At 44.8% G+C, this 18,797-nt stretch overlaps 1 protein-coding gene across 1 annotated transcript in view; it reads left to right on the top strand.

Moving 5' to 3' along the window:
• Nucleotides 1-18,797, top strand: part of SLC9A6 (solute carrier family 9 member A6) — a gene marked incomplete at its 5' end in the record, with an annotated part of 58,881 nt that overhangs the window by 471 nt on the left and 39,613 nt on the right. Inside the window, 8 exon segments of the mRNA XM_083722783.1 lie at nt 1-49; nt 51-559; nt 7,579-7,778; nt 8,456-8,533; nt 11,715-11,791; nt 12,502-12,614; nt 16,135-16,240; nt 17,073-17,214. Of these exon segments, the coding sequence (XP_083578909.1) occupies nt 1-49; nt 51-559; nt 7,579-7,778; nt 8,456-8,533; nt 11,715-11,791; nt 12,502-12,614; nt 16,135-16,240; nt 17,073-17,214 (1,274 nt within the window).

The raw sequence follows: 18,797 nt of genomic DNA, 5'->3' as shown, positions 1-18,797 counted from the left end.
GCTCGCCTCCTGGGCAGGCCTGCGCCCTGGGCGCGACCGCTGCGCTTCTGAGCCCACCCTGCGCTCCGCCGCGCGCCCGGCGCTGCTCTCCCCACGGCGCCTGCTCCTCGCGCGCCCCTGCTGGCCGCGCCTGCTCGGCCTGGGATCGGCGCTTCCTCCTCCCCCTCCAGTCCCGGCTGCGGGGAGGGAAGAAGCGGAGGGGGACCCGGAGGAGCCATGGCTGCCCTGGCCCAGCTCTCGCGGGGCGGCTGGAGAGCCGGGCCGGCGGGACACCTGGGGGACCCTGGCCGGCGGCTGCAGCGGCTGCTCCTGGGGCTGCTGCTGGCGGCGGCGGCGGGGCTGGGCGCCCGGGCAGAGCCGCTGCTGGCCTCCGGAGCGCGGCCCGTGGCGCTGGAGGAGGAGATTGTGTCCGAGAAGGCGGCCGAAGCCAGCCACCGCCAGGACAGCGCCAACCTGCTCATCTTCATCCTCCTGCTCACCCTCACCATCCTCACCATCTGGCTCTTCAAGCACCGCCGCGCGCGCTTCCTGCACGAGACGGGCCTGGCCATGATCTACGGTGGGTGCAGCGCGCCGCGCTGGGTGCAGGGAGGGAGGCTGGCAGAGACCCCCTGGCGGGCACCCGGGCCACTTTCCCTTGGGGGCCCGTCGGCCATTTAGGAACAGGGATGCAGGCGTGCCGGATGTACGTATGAGCTAAATAAGCTATAAGTTAGGGGCCCCCTCTCTTGGGGGCCCCCAAAAAATGAAAGGGAAAAAATCCTGGATGTACATTTCCAAAATATAAGATTAAAAACAACAACAAATAAAATAAAACCTATATACAGCAACAGTGTGTTGTGTTGTGTAGGTTCCTAATTGTTATGTGCAAATTTCTTCAGGTACCTATTAGGTCCATAAATTACCATATCATATATTCAACACAAAAAACAGCGGCAATTTGTTGTGGACAAAGGACAGCTGGACATAGAAAGGGCCCCACTAACTTCAGGAGCTGAGGGCTTCATCAAACCTCAATCCAGCCCTGGATGCAGCGCTGCTCCACTGTGGCGCCACGGTGCTGCACCCCCCCCCCTTTTGAGGCATCTTCCCTTGCTCCCACCGCCCGCCCACATCTGTGTGTGGAGCCCATGCCTAGGAGAGGGGCAGGGGGAATTGCTGGGGCCGTTATCAACGTGCCCGGCAGCGAGTCCACTGCCTACCTGTGCGCACACCTTTAGATTCAGGACCTGCGCGGTTTCCTTCATGCATATGATGAAGCGATCTGCTGTCTCCAAAATAAAGGTCGTGTTTATTAGCCCTCCGGGTATCGTGAAACCATTTGTTTTTCCATGTTCAGAGGCGCTCTGTGAGCATAAGCAATAGGTAAGATGGTTGTATTGCTGCTCTTTCTGGAGCTTCCCACACAAGGTGAGGCTTGGTGACAGAATGCCTGGCCGAAAGGTGCCGGGGTTGAGACAACAGAGCTTCTTTTTCTGCCTTGCACTCCCTTTCACACAAAAATAAAAAGAAACGCCTGCCTTACTATGTAGTTGCCATTCTGCTCACAGTGCAGAATCCCTGAAACTGTCACACTCTTGCCCCGGACCTGCCACCCTGTGGGCAGTTTATGACCTTTGGACAGTGCTGCTGCGAGGTTAGGAAACAAATCCATTAGTTTGGGACTCCTGAGGACCCCACTATAGCTGTGAGATGGTGATTTGGTTTCCTCACTCTGACCGCATCTTATAGCGGGATTAATAGTCACAAAGTGTTTTACAATCGGCTCCTGTTAGAGCTGACATGGGGGGGAAGTCCAGCCGGGATCACAAAGTGTTGCTCCCTAGTTCTCATGCACAGGATCACAGCTCAGAACCATAAGAAGAGCCTCCTGGATCAGAGCAAAGGCTCATCTAGCCCAGCATCCTGATCTCAGTGACCAACCTGATGCCCGGAGGAGGCTCAAGCAGGGCAGGACTGCAGCAGCACCCTCCCCAATTGGGGTTCCCAGCAGTAGGCAGACAGGCATTCTGCCTCCGGGAGCAAGGGAGCACCTACTGCTGATAGCCTTCTGCTCCATTGATTTGCCTAACCCTCTTGAGGATTAGTATGCCAGGTGTGTTATTATTCTCACCAGCCATCTTGGAGGTAGCTCTCCTTTAACCCTGTTTTTTACAGGCAGGGTGGGTTTGATTTAAATCAAATCAATTTAAATCACAATTTAAATCACTAGTCAGTAAGACTTGATTTAAATCATATTTTTTTTACAGAAAGACTCATTCTTGCTGGTATATTCTTAATATTTACAACCAGACGAAGGTTTCCTTTTTAGAACATTAAATTTTCAGAGTCATTTTGACAGTTCTATAAAAAATTACTGATTTAGTTATACTGTTAGAAATACATAGAAAGATAATTATGTAATTATGGTGAGATTTAAGAAGTTAACAGTTTATATTTGGACAACTTTTCAGCTGTACTTGATTGGAAGGAGAAAAATAATCATTTCCTTAATGACAATTTAAACAATTTATTTAACTGAAACAATAACATTATAGCATATGTATCCATGTTTGTGAACTGATGTAGTTAAACATTTTTTTAAAAAACAACACACACCTTAGTCTGAGTTTTAGCACACATGAAAAACTTAAAACAAATCCTTATTTCCTGATGAATAGCCTCTGGACTATAATGTAACGTAGATAGAATACTATCTTTAGGAAGATTTTTCCTCCAAAAATATTTTATTTTAAAAATCCAATTTAAATCAAAAGAATCCTATTTAAATAAAAAAAAATCTGATTATATCAACAAAATCCTATTTTTTATTTCAAAAAATCGATTTCTCCCACCCTGCTTTATACAAATCTATGTTGTGGAAAACTGTGTGTGGTTCTGGTGAAGGAGAAGGCAGAGCTGGAAAAGTTTCTGAGAAGGGCAACTGAAGTGATCAGGGGATGGCAGCCATTTTCCCTATGAGGAAAATGGACCTTTCTCACTTAGACATGATAAAGGACTGCAATTCTGTGTGGGGAAAGTGGGCGATTTTTTTCTTCCCCCTCTCCTATAGGGCTAGAATCCAAGGTCATCCAATGAAGTGGATCCAATTTTTTTTTTTTAAATCATTGATTTTTATCCACCTTGTTTACAGGTGAGGGTGAGAGATTTTGACCTTCTGAAGACTATCTAGTGAGTTTGTGGCCAAACAGGCATTTGAACTGAGAGTTCCCCAAATCCAGTATTGTACAGTGGTACCTCGGGTTACAGACGCTTCAGGTTACAGACTCTGCTAACCCAGAAATAGTACCTCGGGTTAAGAACTTTGCTTCAGGATGAGAAAAGAAATTGTGCTCTGGCAGCGCGGAGGCAGCAGGAGGCCCCATTAGCTAAAGTGGTACCTCTGGTTAAGAACAGTTTCAGGTCAAGAACAGACCTCCAGAACGAATTAAGTACCACTGTATTCTAGATCCTGACTGGTAACAAGCTTTCTCTTTTGAACATAGGAATCCCTTAACTTTGGCATGGCCAGTAATGCTTGTACACATATACCATTAATCTGTTCTTCCTTCCAGTGCTGCTTTAAACATTTTTTAGAGAGCTGATGGGAAATTGACAGCACTTCCTTTGCTACCTCTCCAGTGCATGACTTGTGACACTTGGTTATTTTACTAGGGTAGTCACAAGAATGGTGCTGGAAAATTTGAGACCTTAAACTCTTCGGAGAGAAAGCTGATTGCTCAACAGAAACAAACTAAAAACTGCAAGAAGTTTAAATTACTTTGTCTTAGATTCCCAAGTGATCAGGCTAGATATATCTGAGCTTGCTTATTACGAAGTTGCTAACTGAGCAAGGAAGCAAACATAACACCTGAGTTATATACTGTATAGAGAATGGTCTGCAAACATTTGGAATGGTTGTGTGCTACATATTTTTAAGAATTGGTGCCAATGCATACCTATGTTCCTATTTTAAAAGTTTGCAATAGATTATTGTACTTTCTTTGTAATTCCAGTGCTTACTATGGGGCCCAGTGACTTGAGCTTGGATATGGGAGACCCTCCCAAAGTCCGGCCAGCTGCAGAGGTTTTTGGTAGGTCCACAAAAGCAAGAATTTTGTGGCACTGTGAACAATAATGCCACTACAAATCTGGTAGTTTTCAGGGTGGCCTGAGACACACTGTCTTTATCACAGAGTTGTTATGAAGCTGAAAGAACAACACTTATAAATTGATTCTTAAGAACTGTAAAGCCATTTGTAATAGTGGGAAAAGATTTGGAGGGATCACTGTGGTAGTTGAGCATATAACCACATATATGCATATATATAAGCGTGGTTCTTGTGATATCTTTTGTTATTGATTAGAGTCCTGAGGTCCTTGTGTGAAGAGCCTGTTGGTGTCACCTTTAGATAGGATGGGTAGAGATTTACTGTCACACGCATGCACAGATGTGTCCTGCTCTGGAGGCCAGGACCTGAACCCATGGCTTCAAGTTACAAGAAAGGAGGTTCCAACTAAACATTAGAGCTGACAGTAAGAGCTGTTTGACAGCGGAACAGACTCCCTTAGGAGGTAGTGGGCTCTTCTTCCTTGGAGGTTTTTAAGCAGAGCTTGGGTGGCCACTTGTCATGTATGATCTAGCTGAGATTTCTGCATTGAGAGGGTTGGACTAGATGGCCCCTGGGGTCCCTTCAAATTCTAAAATTCCAAGATCTATGACCTGTGACTTGTTTCAGACTTCCCCTGGGAGTGAGATTAAATCCTTTTTCAAATCTTAACTTGAACTTCAAATGCCAGTTGAATGAATGAACCTCAGTTTATGTGTATATAAACACATCAAAAGTGAAATCGGATTTTTATTCCTGACCCCATATGAGGGCTGTAAGAGGATAAAGGTGAAATGAGTGACATTCTAAGATTGTTTTAGTATTACTTTCAGCACCTGCTGTGACTTCAGTTGGCTCCCAGAAGAAGTCCTCAGTGGTGGTATGGCTGCCACAAACTCCCCTCTGTGGGGCATGTAGACGATATCATCAGGACAACCTCAGTCACTTTCTCATGGGGTGCATGTAGGTTCTGCCTTGTTTCCAAGATGTATCCAGGATCAGCTCCTAGGTTTCTCTTAGGTCCAGTTCTTGAGTCTCACCATGGACATATTTCTGTGGATAACTCTTTCTTACATAAACTTTAAATGGTTATGTTTGTAATATCTTCCTAAAGTCTGCCTATAATGCATGGCTAACCACCCATTGAGAACCACATTGACCCTTAGCCAGCTGTTTGGGGAACACACACAAGGGGTGGGGGTGGTTGTCCCCCCTTACCCAGAGGCACCCCTCCAGCTGATCCACATAGCTCATCTCCCCCTCTCTCATCAAATGATCAGTCTGAGATGAAGAAGGGGACGGTGGGCATTACTGTCAGGGTGCTGAGCTGCATCTCTTTTTTTCAAACAAACAATTTTTACATCACCGCTGCTGAAATTGATTTGTTCTTAGACAACCAGAAAAAATTGCATAGATGGCCAAACCAGACCTCCAGACTAGGGACTAACCACCAGTAACTTATATCCTTTGTTGTGTATCTTTTATATTCGTTTTATATGTTTTTATATTTCTGTAAAACTGTCTTGCGTCGTTATTGAGAAAGATGGCTAAAGAGATTCAACAAATAGTATCGTACTTAGATGTATTGGTTGCTTTCCCCTCTTGTTGGTTACCAGATCTTTCTGAGAAGTGAAGCAAGTGCTGTTTCTCAAGTCCTCTTCCATTCTCTCTCATATAGGCAAGGACTTTACCCATGTGCTCAGGGTACAGAGTACAGTGGTACCTTGATTCTCAAACTTAATCCGTTCCGGAACTCTGTTCCAAAACCAAAGCTTTCTAAAAGCAAGATGCACTTTCCCATAGAAAGTAATGCAAAACGGATTAATCTGTTCCAGACTTTTAAAAACAACCCTAAAACAGCAATTGAACATGAATTTTACTATCTAACGAGACCATGGATCCATAAAATGAAAGCAATAAATGATGCACTGCAGTCACACAGTCAGTCAATCAATCAGTAGCTGAACTGGGTACCACACAGTAAGAAAAACAAAAAAGAGCCATGAAAACGCAAACGAATAGCAAAAACAGACAGACCTCAGTGTAACACTCAAAACAGAAGTGTGGCACTCAAAACAGATCATGTTTGGCTTCTGAAAAAAGTTCGCAAACCAGAACACTTCCTTCCGAGCTTGCAGTGTTTGGGTTCCAAGTTGTTTGAGTATCATGGCATTTGAGAACCTATGTACCACTGTAAAGCAAAGAGGTAGGTGACAGTGTCATGGAAATTTCCTTCCCTGAGCTTTTAAGAAGCCTCTGAGTTCCAAACCGTCAATTCAGATTGCGGGGGGGGGGGGGGGCTTTCCAGAAGATCAGCATTATCAAATGGAATTCTGCTTTGTAGGGAACATTAACACCTGAGAAGCAGTGAAGAGGCTGATCTCCTGGAAGGAGGTGCCAGACCTGCACAATGAAAAGGTTGCAGGAAGAGCCACCTAGTTCAGTATTTTCTATGCCTGTTGGTGGGCAGCATGGGTTCAGGCAGGGATGTGGAGATGCTGGGGATTGAACCAAGGACCTTTTGCATGCAATGTGTACGCTTTTGCTTCTGAGCTATGGCCCTTCCTTCCTTCTTCCTTCCTTCCTTCCTTCCTGGGAGGCAGGCAGGCTAACTGAGTGCAGCCTTCTTTTAGCAAGCTGGCCCAGCCCGGCCAATGCCTTAGGATGCTTCTTGTAGCACCAACCCCAGAAACACTGCCCCTTCTCTGTCAGGGGACAAGCCACTTCCTTGCTCCCAGGCTACTCCACTGTTGCTCAGCCTTCCTCTCGCCTCTCCCCTCTTGCTCCCTTTAGTCAATCTGTTATGCAAGATAGTTCCTAATAGCATCATGAGCATGTGTCATGTGAGCATGGAGGGTTTGTCCACGTGTTTCTCTCACTATTTTTATGAGTCCTTATAGTAATTAAGTGCCTTGGAACTACAGACAGTCAAAGTTCCTTGTAGTCTGTACTTGCACATTTTTAAAAATGTGTTTACTTTGTGCATACATCACAGTTTCACTTGTGCACTTTACAAATGTGGCAAACAAAGCGGTTCTTTGAGTGTTACATCCTGAGATCTTGTAGCCCCAAGCCTTAAAATCTCTTGGCTATGGCTGCAGTTCTTCTCATTCAGCGCTCCCTTTCACTTTATTTATTTACAGTATTTATATACTGCCCACTAACAGGAATTCTCCCAGTAGCTTGCAGGTTAAAAAGGAAGACGCTAAACTATAAAAATAGAACATGAAACACAAAATCTAAAACGGCCTTTGTGAGCCTAGCACCCTCCTGATCAAAACTTCTCCCATCAGTCCAAAACAATACTCACCAGCCCTGGCCAGCATGATCTTGCTTTCTGGGCTGATGGCAGCAGGCGTCCAAAATATCTGAAGGGTGCCTGGCAGGTGCGGTTTGATCAAAACAAAATACAACCACAGCAGCAGAGTAAAACCGTTGGCAGAAGACAACCGTGCAGACACTGAAAGAGCACTGAATTTACTATTCACAGGTGTCCTGGTGGGTGTCGTCCTTCGCTATGGCATCCACATTCCCAGTGATATCAACAACGTGACTTTAAGCTGCCCAGTGCAGACCAGCCCTGCAACTCTGTTGGTAAACCTAAGTGGGAAGTTCTACGAGTATACCCTGAAAGGGGAAATCAGTTCCCACGAACCTAATAACGTTCAGGATAATGAGATGCTCAGAAAGGTAAGCTGGTTTTCTCCCTTCTCTTCTTTGCCCCTCCACCCTAGAAAGGGCTTCTCAGTTCCACCTCTGGCTTTCCAAACCAGTCTGGTTGGGCTGGGCTGACCAGGGCCAGTGGGCCCTGAAGCAACCAAGCAAGAAACCTGGTTTGGTAGGCTTTCTCATGTATCTCCTCCTCCTCCTCCTCCTCCTCCTCCTCCTCCTCCACCATCATCATCCCACTGGTCCTTCTGTGTTCTGTTATGGAAACCTGTTCATGTGCCCTGAATTCCTTTCCCATCCTTGTCTGCCCACCCTCATGCACTCCAAGGTAATTAGCTAATAGCACTATCTATTTCATCTTAAATTCCTTAGGTAGAGCCTCCAGAATGGAAGTTTCCTGTGTGTAGCCTTCTTTTTTTCTCCCTGTACACACAAATCACATTTCTGTATTACCTAAAACTTTCCAGTTCCAGGTATGGTGAAGGCTGTTCCTGTTTAGAGTAATGGGAGCTTTTTCTTGTGAAATTATCCATTGTTCCTAGGTTGTAAAAGCCAAACATTTGGCTCCCTGAAGCGGTTGTGTTTGTTAACGTTTTTATTATTGATTTAAAGTGAACTTAATTAAGCTTTATATACAGTCTTATGTAAAACTTTCCTTACCTGGATTTTTATTCGTTCTTTTTTTAAAAAATCTACAGGTGACATTTGATCCAGAAGTATTCTTCAACATCTTGCTCCCTCCAATTATATTTTATGCAGGATACAGCTTGAAAAGGGTATGTCCTTGTTTAAACCGATGCTTTAATATGTTGAAAGAAATTCTGGTGCTTTTACACCTTTGTCAGATGTGAATTCTGCTCTATCCTGTAGGCTCAGGTAATGATGCTGTCCATCTCAGCATTAATGTGTTAAAGGTGAAGGGACCCCTGACCATTAGGTCCAGTCATGGCCGACTCTGGGGTTGCGGTGCTCATCTCGCTTTATTGGCCGAGGGCGCCGGCGTACAGCTTCCGGGTCATGTGGCCAGCATGACTAAGCCGCTTCTGACGAACCAGAGCAACGCCGTTTACCTTCCTGCCAGAGCGCTACCTATTTATCTACTTGCACTTTGACGTGCTTTCGAACTGCTAGGTTGGCAGGAGCAGGGACCAAGCAACGGGAGGACACAAAGCTTCTTTTTAAAAAGCTGTAGAGCCATTATAACTGTTTGCAGGCCTAGCCCACTTATTGAGCAAAACAACAAATTAGCACACCTCCTGCCCCCACCTGCTACCTCTCCCCCTTGCCTTACTTTAATGTCTGGGCCCCTCCCCCTCCTTGGCCCTTCCTCAGAGTAAGGTGTTGCAGGAGAACTGGCCCAGGAGAATGCAGCCTGTGCTGCCATCACTTTCCTGGAATGGCAGAAATGTTGCCACATGTCCGGAATTTGGAAGTCTATACAGTATTTTAGAAGTCTATATTTTTGCAATTTCCCCCCAAAATAGCTCAAAAACTTATCAGTTATCTTTGAGATTTTGCTAAAAAGCTCAACCACTTTGTTCAAAACTAGAAAAGCTCAACAATCTTTGTGTCCAGATTTTGACTTTTTGAAATATGGCAACCCTATTTAACTTTCAAAGTTATTTTAAACTTTTAAGTGATGCTTCAGAAGAATTTAAAAAGTGAAGGGGAGAAGGAGAGCAGCAGCAACACAACACCCTGTCTTCTTATGCCACCCATGCCAACTTGTGCAACCTGTCCTGTGACTGAAAACAGGCTTTCTTGCACATCCAGGTATTGTTTGTAATGAATGGGGCCTGCAGCAAAATGGAACGTTCTTGTTCCAGTCAACCAGCCATGCTGTCCTCCACAACACACTCTTCATTCCCCCCTCACACCCCATTTTCAACTCCCCCTCCCTGTGTACCACCTTTTTAGCCAATGAGTGCACACAGTTACTGAGTGGGTTTCTCCTCCTTGTCTTTCTTCTCCTTATATTTTTAAACTTCTGGCAACCACAGGGTTCCTGTGAGTCTGTGCATGATTGATGCTGCTTTAGCTAGATGAGCCATGGTACTCATGTAGGATAATTTCTGCTGCAAGGAGTTTTTGTATTTGTATAGGCTTCCTATGCTGTTTAGAATGTGTTACGTTGTGGGCAGTGAACCTCCATCTGAATCACAACTCCTCTGCCCCAATCAGGGCCTTGCTGGCTGGGATTGATGGATGCTGAAATCCAGCAATGTTTGGGGGGGGGGGCACAGGTTCCCCTCCTCAGGGGCAGGTTTTTTGTTGTTTATATGGGTGATAATCATTCCAACTTGGTTGACGTGGGAGTCCAGTGGAGCAATCTTGTGCATCTTTTGAACTCTGTTTTAAGCAATTGTTCAGACAGCTATTGAACTCAGAACAATATTTTGGAACCTTTGGAAGCTTCCAAATTCTGAATTCATTGCAAGGCTCTTTCGCCTCTCATATCTAGCCAACAACAATCTATGGAGAACCTGCTCTTAATGAAACATTTTAGAAAAAGCAGAGGTTGGGCATACTTTCACTCTGAAATGCTTGGCTGAAAGTTCCAGCTTCCTTAGGAGTCCGCCCCCAAATCAGATGATAAACTGTGAAACCTTTAAGATTATATAAATGAATAACTGTTTGATCATTAGTTGTGGCTGTTTGTTCTTTGTAGTAATACTTACATTATAGACGTGCACACAGTTGGCATCTGCCTGTTTGGATTTATTGTGGCAGGAATTGGACCGGGTGAGCCTTGTGCTCTCTCCCTTCTGCTGCTCTCTTCTGGCATTGGCCACGACAAACAATTCAGAAGCTTTTGCATCTTCCTGGCCCCATAGCTGGAGATGTTGGGTCCTTCTGCCTGTAAAGCGGGTGCTTTCCCACTGAGCTATGAACCTTTCTTCTGTCAGTGAAAATCACTGCAGTTGTCTTAGAACGGAAGGCTTGCTTTGCTGCTTGTGACCAGGGCTCCAGCGTTCTGTTCCTGACGGTGGCAGCCAGGTGCCTCTGAGATGCTCTTGGGCAGAGCCTGGGGGCTGTGGCTTTCCCTTGTTTGCTCTCAGCTATGCAGAGGGTTTTGCCACTGGAGGTTCAGCTGTTATAAGCTATTAGCTTTCAATATACCCATCCTCCACCAAGCTTTCTAACCCTTGTTAAAAAACCATCTAAACTAATGGCCTCCAACACATCTTTGGTAATGAGTTGCATAAATTAGTTATGCATGGTGTGAATAAGTGTTTTATTTATTTCTCCCTCTGTTTCTGGACTTCATGCCAGTTTGATTGGGTGGCCTCAACTTCCAGTATTCTGAGAGCAGGAGGGGAAATTCCCCTAGTGGGTGCCTGTTTCACTTCCAACAGCAACATAAACAACCCACACAAGGCCAGTGCCTGCGTGTCGAGGAAAATGATTTCCATCTGAACATTATCAAAGGCTATCCCTTGTAATCCAAGGCTTCACACATGTCCCCTTCTACCCTGATTCTCAGTGTGGTAGTGACTGTCGTAGGAGTATAATTTACTTGAAGGAGCCACGGGGATTATGACTTTTCTAGACAGGATGAATTGTAAAATCACCTACTTCTGACCAAGCAGTGTGCAAGCCTATAAGCCTATGGAGTCCACCCCCAGTCTTCTCTCCTCGCCAGTACTCATTTATTCTTTGCCCTAAGCACTGTATTGGGGGAAAGCCAGAAGCAACGGTAGTGCCTCTAAACTATAACCAAGTAGGTTGTAAAAATAAAGATTACAGCCGGACTCTGTAAGAGCTGGGGACCCACTGCATCTCCCAAGCATGTGCCACCCTCTTTATTTTATTTCTCTGCTTGGGGGTGCATGGCCTGAGCTAATGGAGAAATTGCGCATTTTGGAACAAGTAATCAAGAATCCACTTGAACAAGTATTTGACCATCGGCTCTGAAGCAGTTTAATTTAATGGAAGACTCTCTTGCTTGCATCTTAGCGGCATTTCTTTCGAAACCTGGGATCCATCTTGGCATACGCTTTCCTCGGAACGGCCATTTCCTGCTTTGTGATAGGGTGAGTGTTTGCTTTGTTCCTCTAGACTTCTTGAAAATGGAAGGAGAATGGATCATGATGGGTGTAGGAATTCTGAAGGGTGTGTATGGTCCCCTTTGAGCAGCTGTTTAGTATACACCAGATGTAGAAAGCATTCTTATTTCTCTATGTTTTTTTTTTTGTTTTGTTATTAAGCTTAGGAATCTGAAGGTGCTAAATGTTCAGTTTAAAATCAGTGTTGTTATTGTACTTGAGGAGATTATCACATTAATATTCATTTGTCCTGCCCTGGACCAGCATTTAACAAAATGCTGTGTTAGTGCATTTTGTAATGTTACAAGCTATGTGACTTTGCTACTCAGTTATCTATTTTTACATGGGCTGTGGTATTTTTTGTATTGTGATTTTACCGTTGTTTTCATTAATCATAGTCTAGCAAAGAATTGCAATTGTTGGGAATAATTTTCTGTACAATTACAGTTTGCTGATTTTGAGAGTTGATTTTATCATGTAATATCAGATGCAAAATATTGAATATTACCTTACCTTATTTAAGTTTATTTTACTAGTCATATCTTTTGGTTACGACTTATTTGTATTGTATTGGACTGGATTGATGTAGGTTGTGTGGCCTTTATACTGCCTTGTCTATAGCAATGTTGGAAGGCAGTATGCAAATTAAATGAGAAATGAGAAAATGTTACCTGTTGATGTTCCTGTTGAATCACCAGGTCCATCATGTATGGCTGTGTTTCTCTGATGAAGGTGATGGGACAGCTTGGAGGAGATTTCTACTTTACTGACTGCCTCTTGTTCGGTGCCATTGCCTCTGCTACTGACCCAGGTGTGTTGCAGACTTGGGCCAGATGTTCTACGGAAGATATTCCTTGGATCCCAGCTCACTTTTTGTTCTTGGGTTTTTCTGTCTGCTTCAAGAGCGGAGATAGTTTTTGGTTTTTTTAAAATGATTTTTATTGAATTTTGCATCTTTTTTAACATAATCACAACTAACAATATAAACACAAAATAAATTCTCAATTACCCCTTCCCCCCAACTTCCCCCAACTTCCCTTCCTGGTTTCTTACACATTCATTTCTCCTACTTATTATTTATTTTGTTCTTAACGTTTTAACCTCATTTTTATATTTTTGCTTTTTGTTTTGCTAATTGTAAGTGTTTGGCGTGCTCTGATCCATGGGGTCACGAAGAGTCGGACACGACTAAATGACTAAACAACAATCAAACACTGCAAGTGAATTCATTTCCTTACATTGTTTCTGTAGATAAAAGGTTCCCAGTCTTTTTAAAAGTCTGTATTGTCCTTATCTTTTAATCTTTCAGTTAACTTCACCATTTCAGCATACACCATCTGTTTTTCTTGCCATTGTTCTTTCGCAGGTATTTCATCATTTTCCCATCTTTCAGCTAGCAAAATCCTAGTCGCTATTGTAGCAGACATAAATTCTTCTTATTGTTTGGCAGGTCTTTGCCTGAAATGCGTAATAAAAAAGCTTCTGGCCTCCCAACAAAAGTTAACTTAAACATTTTTTTTATTTCATTATAAATCATTTCCCAGTAATTTAAAATTATTTTACAATTCCACCACATATGAAAAAACATACCTTCCTTTCCTTTACGTTTCCAGCACTTATTGGAGCCTGTTCTATACATTTTTGCCATTTTCACAGGTGTGATATACCATCGATACATCATTTTCATATAATTCTCTTTTAACAATATACAGTACAGTCAGTAAATTTTAAATTGGCTTTCCATAATTTTTCCCAATCTTCCATTTGTATATTGTGTCCTATATCTTGTGCCCATTTAATCACTACAGATTTGACCTCTTTATCTTTAGTCCCCATTCTAACAATAAATTGTACATTTTCTTTAAGAGTTTATTATTATCACCTACAATTTCTCTTTGAAATCTAGATATAGTGTATCCAAATCCTTTCTTATTACCTAAGAGTGGAGATAGTTTATTAAAGTTGAGAATAGGCAGACATAAGAACACAAGAAAAGCGCAGCTGGTCAGACACAAAGTCAGCCCCCTCTTTCTCGCAATGGCTGGCCAGATGTTTCCTCTAGCAAGCCCACCAGGGCATCATGGCCGTAGTCTCCTCCTGCGTGTGTTTTCATGGCAACTGGCAGTTCCAGTTGTGTTCTGCTCCTAGAGGCAGTGCTTAGTATACCTGACATCCATAAATTTGTCTAATCTCCTTTTAAAGTTCCTGGCCACCAGCACATAATGTGGCAACAAATTCTATTGTCAAACCTTTTGAAAGGAGTATTTGCTTTTCTGTCTTGCCTTGAATAGCCCACCATTCCACTTCATTGGATGACCTTGGATTCTAGCCCTATAGGAGAGGGGGAAGAAAAAATCACCCACTTTTCCTACACAGAATTGCATAATTCTTTATCATGTCTAAGTGAGAAAGGTCCATTTTCCTCATAGGGAACTGATCATTTCAGTTGCCCTTTTCAGAAACTTTTCCAGCTCTGCCTTCTCCTTCACCAGAACCGCACACAGTGTTCCGCAATGTAGATTTGTATAATGATGTTACAATAACAGAGCTCCTATTTGCAGAACCTTTCCTGATGATCTGCACTGTCATGAGGAAGGGAATTTCTGTGGTCTCCCATGCTTTTCCTGTTACCAACGTTAAAAAGGGGGAACCAAGGAAACCAGAATTTTCTGTTTATTACGTAAACACAAGACTTTCATTTCCACCTCCATGACATTGAATGGAATGTCTGTGTACTTAGAGACTTGAGCTGGGCTTAGGGCAGGTGCTACACCTAAGCCAGGCAGTCACAGGATTCGGTTTTCTTCCCTGCCCCCTGCTTTTTTATATTGATTGATAACAAATGGGATTTGGAGGGCTTTTATTGGTAACAAAGAGCGCTTGAGCTCTCTCAGATTGTATGAAAAGTTTTACTGTATTTTTCGCTCCATAGGGCGCACCGGACCATAAGGCGCATCTAGTTTTTAGAGGGGGAAATCAAGAAAAAAAATCTTATTCCCAGCCCCAAAGAACAAAGAAGCCAAGACATTGAGCGGGATCCATCCTGCTGGCTGTCTTGGCTTCCTCTTTAGCCGCGCACAACCTCTCCAGCCGGGAGAGGCTGCACGGGTCTAAAGTAGCCATAGCCCCGTGCAGCCTCTCCCTGCCGGAGCTTCGGACGCTTAGCATTGCTATCATTGAAACCAAGGAGCCTGCATTCGCTCCATTGGATGCACACACATTTCCCCTCATTTTTGGAGGGGGAAAAGTGCATCCTATAGAGCAAAAAATATGTGAGACTTGCCTCAGTCTGTGTGAGCTCTCTTTAGTGAAATTGAATCCCTTAAACATATTTGGGTGCACATATTGGCTTTGCTAGGTGGTATAAACTAAGTTGAGATGCCCAAGTCTGTATTTTTCCATGTATAAGACGCTCCCATGTATAAGACGACCCCTGTTTTTTGAGCCCAAAATCAAGAAATAATTAATTGCAACAGTCTGTGTATAAGACAACCCCGAATTTTAAACTTTAAAAATTTTGGGAGAAATATAGTCCTATACGTACTTCATCACTAAAGAAAATGTACTTGAGCATGTGCTTAGGAAGAAGTGTTTCAGACAACTGGCTGTACAAGTAATGGGGAGAACTTTAGAAAATACATACATACATACAGTAACTGTACTTCTGAAGTAATCCTAACATAACAAATATCTTAGCAGTGGATTTATAATGTGAGGAGTCAGTCATCTTTGAGGGAAGATCTGACTTTTTTCATGAGAAAGAAAGACCATATAGAGAACAGCCAACCTAGTATATGAGTTAGGAACTTGCATGCTTCTAGCCCCCAGTTCAAATTACTGGAATGCCAGGAGGCAGTATGGTGTGGCGGCGTCAAGGCTAGAACTGGAGAGATCTGGGTTCAAATTCCAACACAGCCATAAAATTCAGTGATTGACCTGGGAGCATTACCCCTCTGTTTGATCTATATCACCACCTTGTTGTGAGGGTAAAATGGGAGAAAAACTAGAACAATGTACTCCTGAGCTATTGGGATATAAATGTGATGAAATAAGCCTCCACCACATCTACAACATGGGCAAAACAATACTGGCATCTCTACATTGAAGGGTTGCTGTCAATATGTCTGAGATAATTCATACAAAGAGCTATGAGTAGTTTACTTAGATGAATGTTTATGATAAACACAGGAAATGAAAAAGGCCCAGAAGAAACCCTTATGAAATAAATTTAGAATGATTGTCTCAGGGTCTGGTAACAATACAGAATTCTTGCAAGAGCCCGTTGGTCTGAATTTCATTTTTCAACTTTCCTTTATTGTTTTCTTGGACAGTGACCGTACTTGCCATTTTCCACGAGCTTCAGGTGGATGTTGAACTATATGCCCTTCTGTTTGGCGAAAGTGTCCTCAATGATGCCGTTGCCATTGTCCTGTCTTCGTAAGTTCTCTGTCGTCTTTCTCAAGGTTTAAGTAAGCGACATTTCACATGAGGCACTACGGATGTCATCTGGGAAGCCTCCATGCCAGCAGTAGGTGCCTCTAGGAACACAGAGTGCTGGCAAGGAAGCTGTAATTGGGAGGAACTGTAAGCAGTGTAAAAAGGGAAGCTACCTCCAAACCAAGGCATTGCTTGTTTTCAAAAGAACAACCCATTGTTTGTGTCCATTATAAGGTGAGCCTTGCTGGATCAGACCAAAGTCCATCTAGTCCAGCAACCTGATCCCTATTGTGGTTGACCAGATAGCGCCAGGATGCCCACAGTCAGAGTGTGTGGTTAACATGCTGTGGCTCCCCAGTAAATGGCATTCAGAGGTGTGCTGCTTCTGGACACAGTTGGAGGCAGCAGTGCTTCTGAATGGCAGTTGCCAGAAACCACAGGAGGGAGAGGGCTCTTCTGCTCGAACCCAGCCTGCGCGCTTCCTACAGGCATATGGCTGGCCACTGTGAAACTAGATGGGCCTGATCCAGCAGGTGCTTCTTGTGTTCTTATGACCTCGGGGTTCTATATTCCTGTCAAAACTAGAAACCCAAATTCCCCATTCTCACCTGCACCCCTTTGATTGGAAAGGCAGCCAAGCATTCTCATGCACCTGTGCTTAGGTTAATGACTTTCCTTGCTCATAATATTTAAGATGCTGTTCTCTGCTGTGGACTGCTTCAGTTGCCCTGATGTTGAACGGGACTTTCCTGTTGCACACAGCTGCCCTGCAATGCATCTGATATCCAGCAAGGTATGCTAATAAGAAACCTTTGTGTATGTTTGCATCCAGCTCGATTGTAGCCTACCAACCAGCAGGGGACAACAGCCACACTTTTGATTTAACGGCAATGTTCAAGTCCATTGGGATTTTCTTGGGGATCTTCAGCGGATCATTTGCCATGGGAGCAGCTACTGGAGTCGTGACTGCTTTGATATCCTTTAAGTTCAGTGAGTCTTACTTGGCTTTCTAACTGCTTCATGTCTGTCAGGGAACTGCCATAAGTGCCGGAGGGAGAGAGCAAAAGCCAGAGGGATTCCAGAGAGCGTCCAGGGATCGGGAGAAGCAGCCCATCTTCTGGGGAAGAGAATCAGCGTAGCACCAGTGGAGAAGGGGGGCAGATGGGGGAAGCGACGAGGCGGTCCCATAACCCCTTGCCTGGGACCAGCGGGGAAAGTAGGTGTCCTCCGTTGCCCACACCCTCGCGCAGAAGGCTTTCGCGCAGAGAGAGTAGGAGGAGACTAGGTGTCAAAGAGCTTCTTTGCTGGAAGACGTTTAAGAAACGCCCACTGACGGATTCTGCCAGCGATTGAGACAGCCACGGGTTAGTGGCTGTCTGGACAGAAAAGGTTCACTTTGGCAACCCAGCCAAGTGTTGGCACCCAGCCGGGGATATAAGCACCGGCTTACGCACGAGCAACCCCTAGAACCATTACAGCAATCCGTCAGTCCCTGACATTGCTTGTACGCAGCCCCAGGGAGGCAGCACGATGAGCCAAACATGGCCGGCTGGAGAGACAGAGCAAGAAGCCATGGTGCGAGGTCTGGTCGAGAGGAACCGAGACCTGGAGGCACATGTCGCTACCCTGTCAGCGTGGCTGGAGGAGAGGCAGGCTCAGGATGCACAGGTCAGAGCCACCCCAATAGGGAGGAAGGTCCCGGGGCTGGTAAACAAGTTTGGAGGAAAGCCCCAAGACTACAATGCTTTCCGAACGGAAATTCAATACGCTTTGGAATTGCAGAAAAATGACTTTACTGATGATGGGGAGAGGGTGGCTTACGTTGTTGGACATCTGCAGGATGGGGCACGCGAATGGATCAGGCCCTTAATGGCAATGGGAAATGATGCATTGAAAGATCTTAAGAAATTCTACCAGGCAATGGACGCGATGTTCTCCAGCGAGGTTGAGCAAAGCATGACGCGGAGGGAGCTGATGGGGTGCAAGCAGGGGAGCCTGTCCGTCAGAAACTACTGGTCGCGTTTTGTGATGTTAGTGCACAAGCTCGGGTGGGATCTGGACTCTGAACCAGTACAAATACTGTTTGAGGCAGGTTTGGACCCCGAAGTGAAAGGCGAGTTGTCCAGAGCGCCCCGCCCACGGTCGATGGATGAACTCACAATGACTGTGCTTGCGATCGGTGTATGCCAGGAAGCGCGGGCTCAGGAGAAGCAGGAGATAAGGGCAGGACGTTTCCATGGCAACCGCATTCCTGAGATACCGAGATGCCGCATTCCTGAGATGCCGAGATTCCCAGGCGCCGGAGCCGATGGAAATTGATGGAGCGTGCGTGCGCGAAGTTTCAAACGCTAGTGAAGGCCGGAAAAGGGAGGGGAAGGAGTGGAAAACTACCAAGAAGTGTTTCTTCTGTCAGCGGCCAGGACATTTTGCAAAGGTCTGTCCTCAACGAAAGGCCTGGCAAGGCATGATGTGGGCTGCAGGCCACGACGAGAAGGGGGAGGAAGAGCCGGTGCAGGGAAATGAGAAAGCCTGGCTGCTAACCAGCAGGGGCAGCAGC

The sequence above is a fragment of the Podarcis gaigeae genome (genome assembly GCF_964106915.1).
Source record: "Podarcis gaigeae genome assembly, chromosome: Z".
Classification (NCBI taxonomy): Eukaryota; Metazoa; Chordata; class Lepidosauria; order Squamata; family Lacertidae; genus Podarcis; species Podarcis gaigeae.
This window is presented reverse-complemented; position numbering and strand designations above follow the sequence as displayed.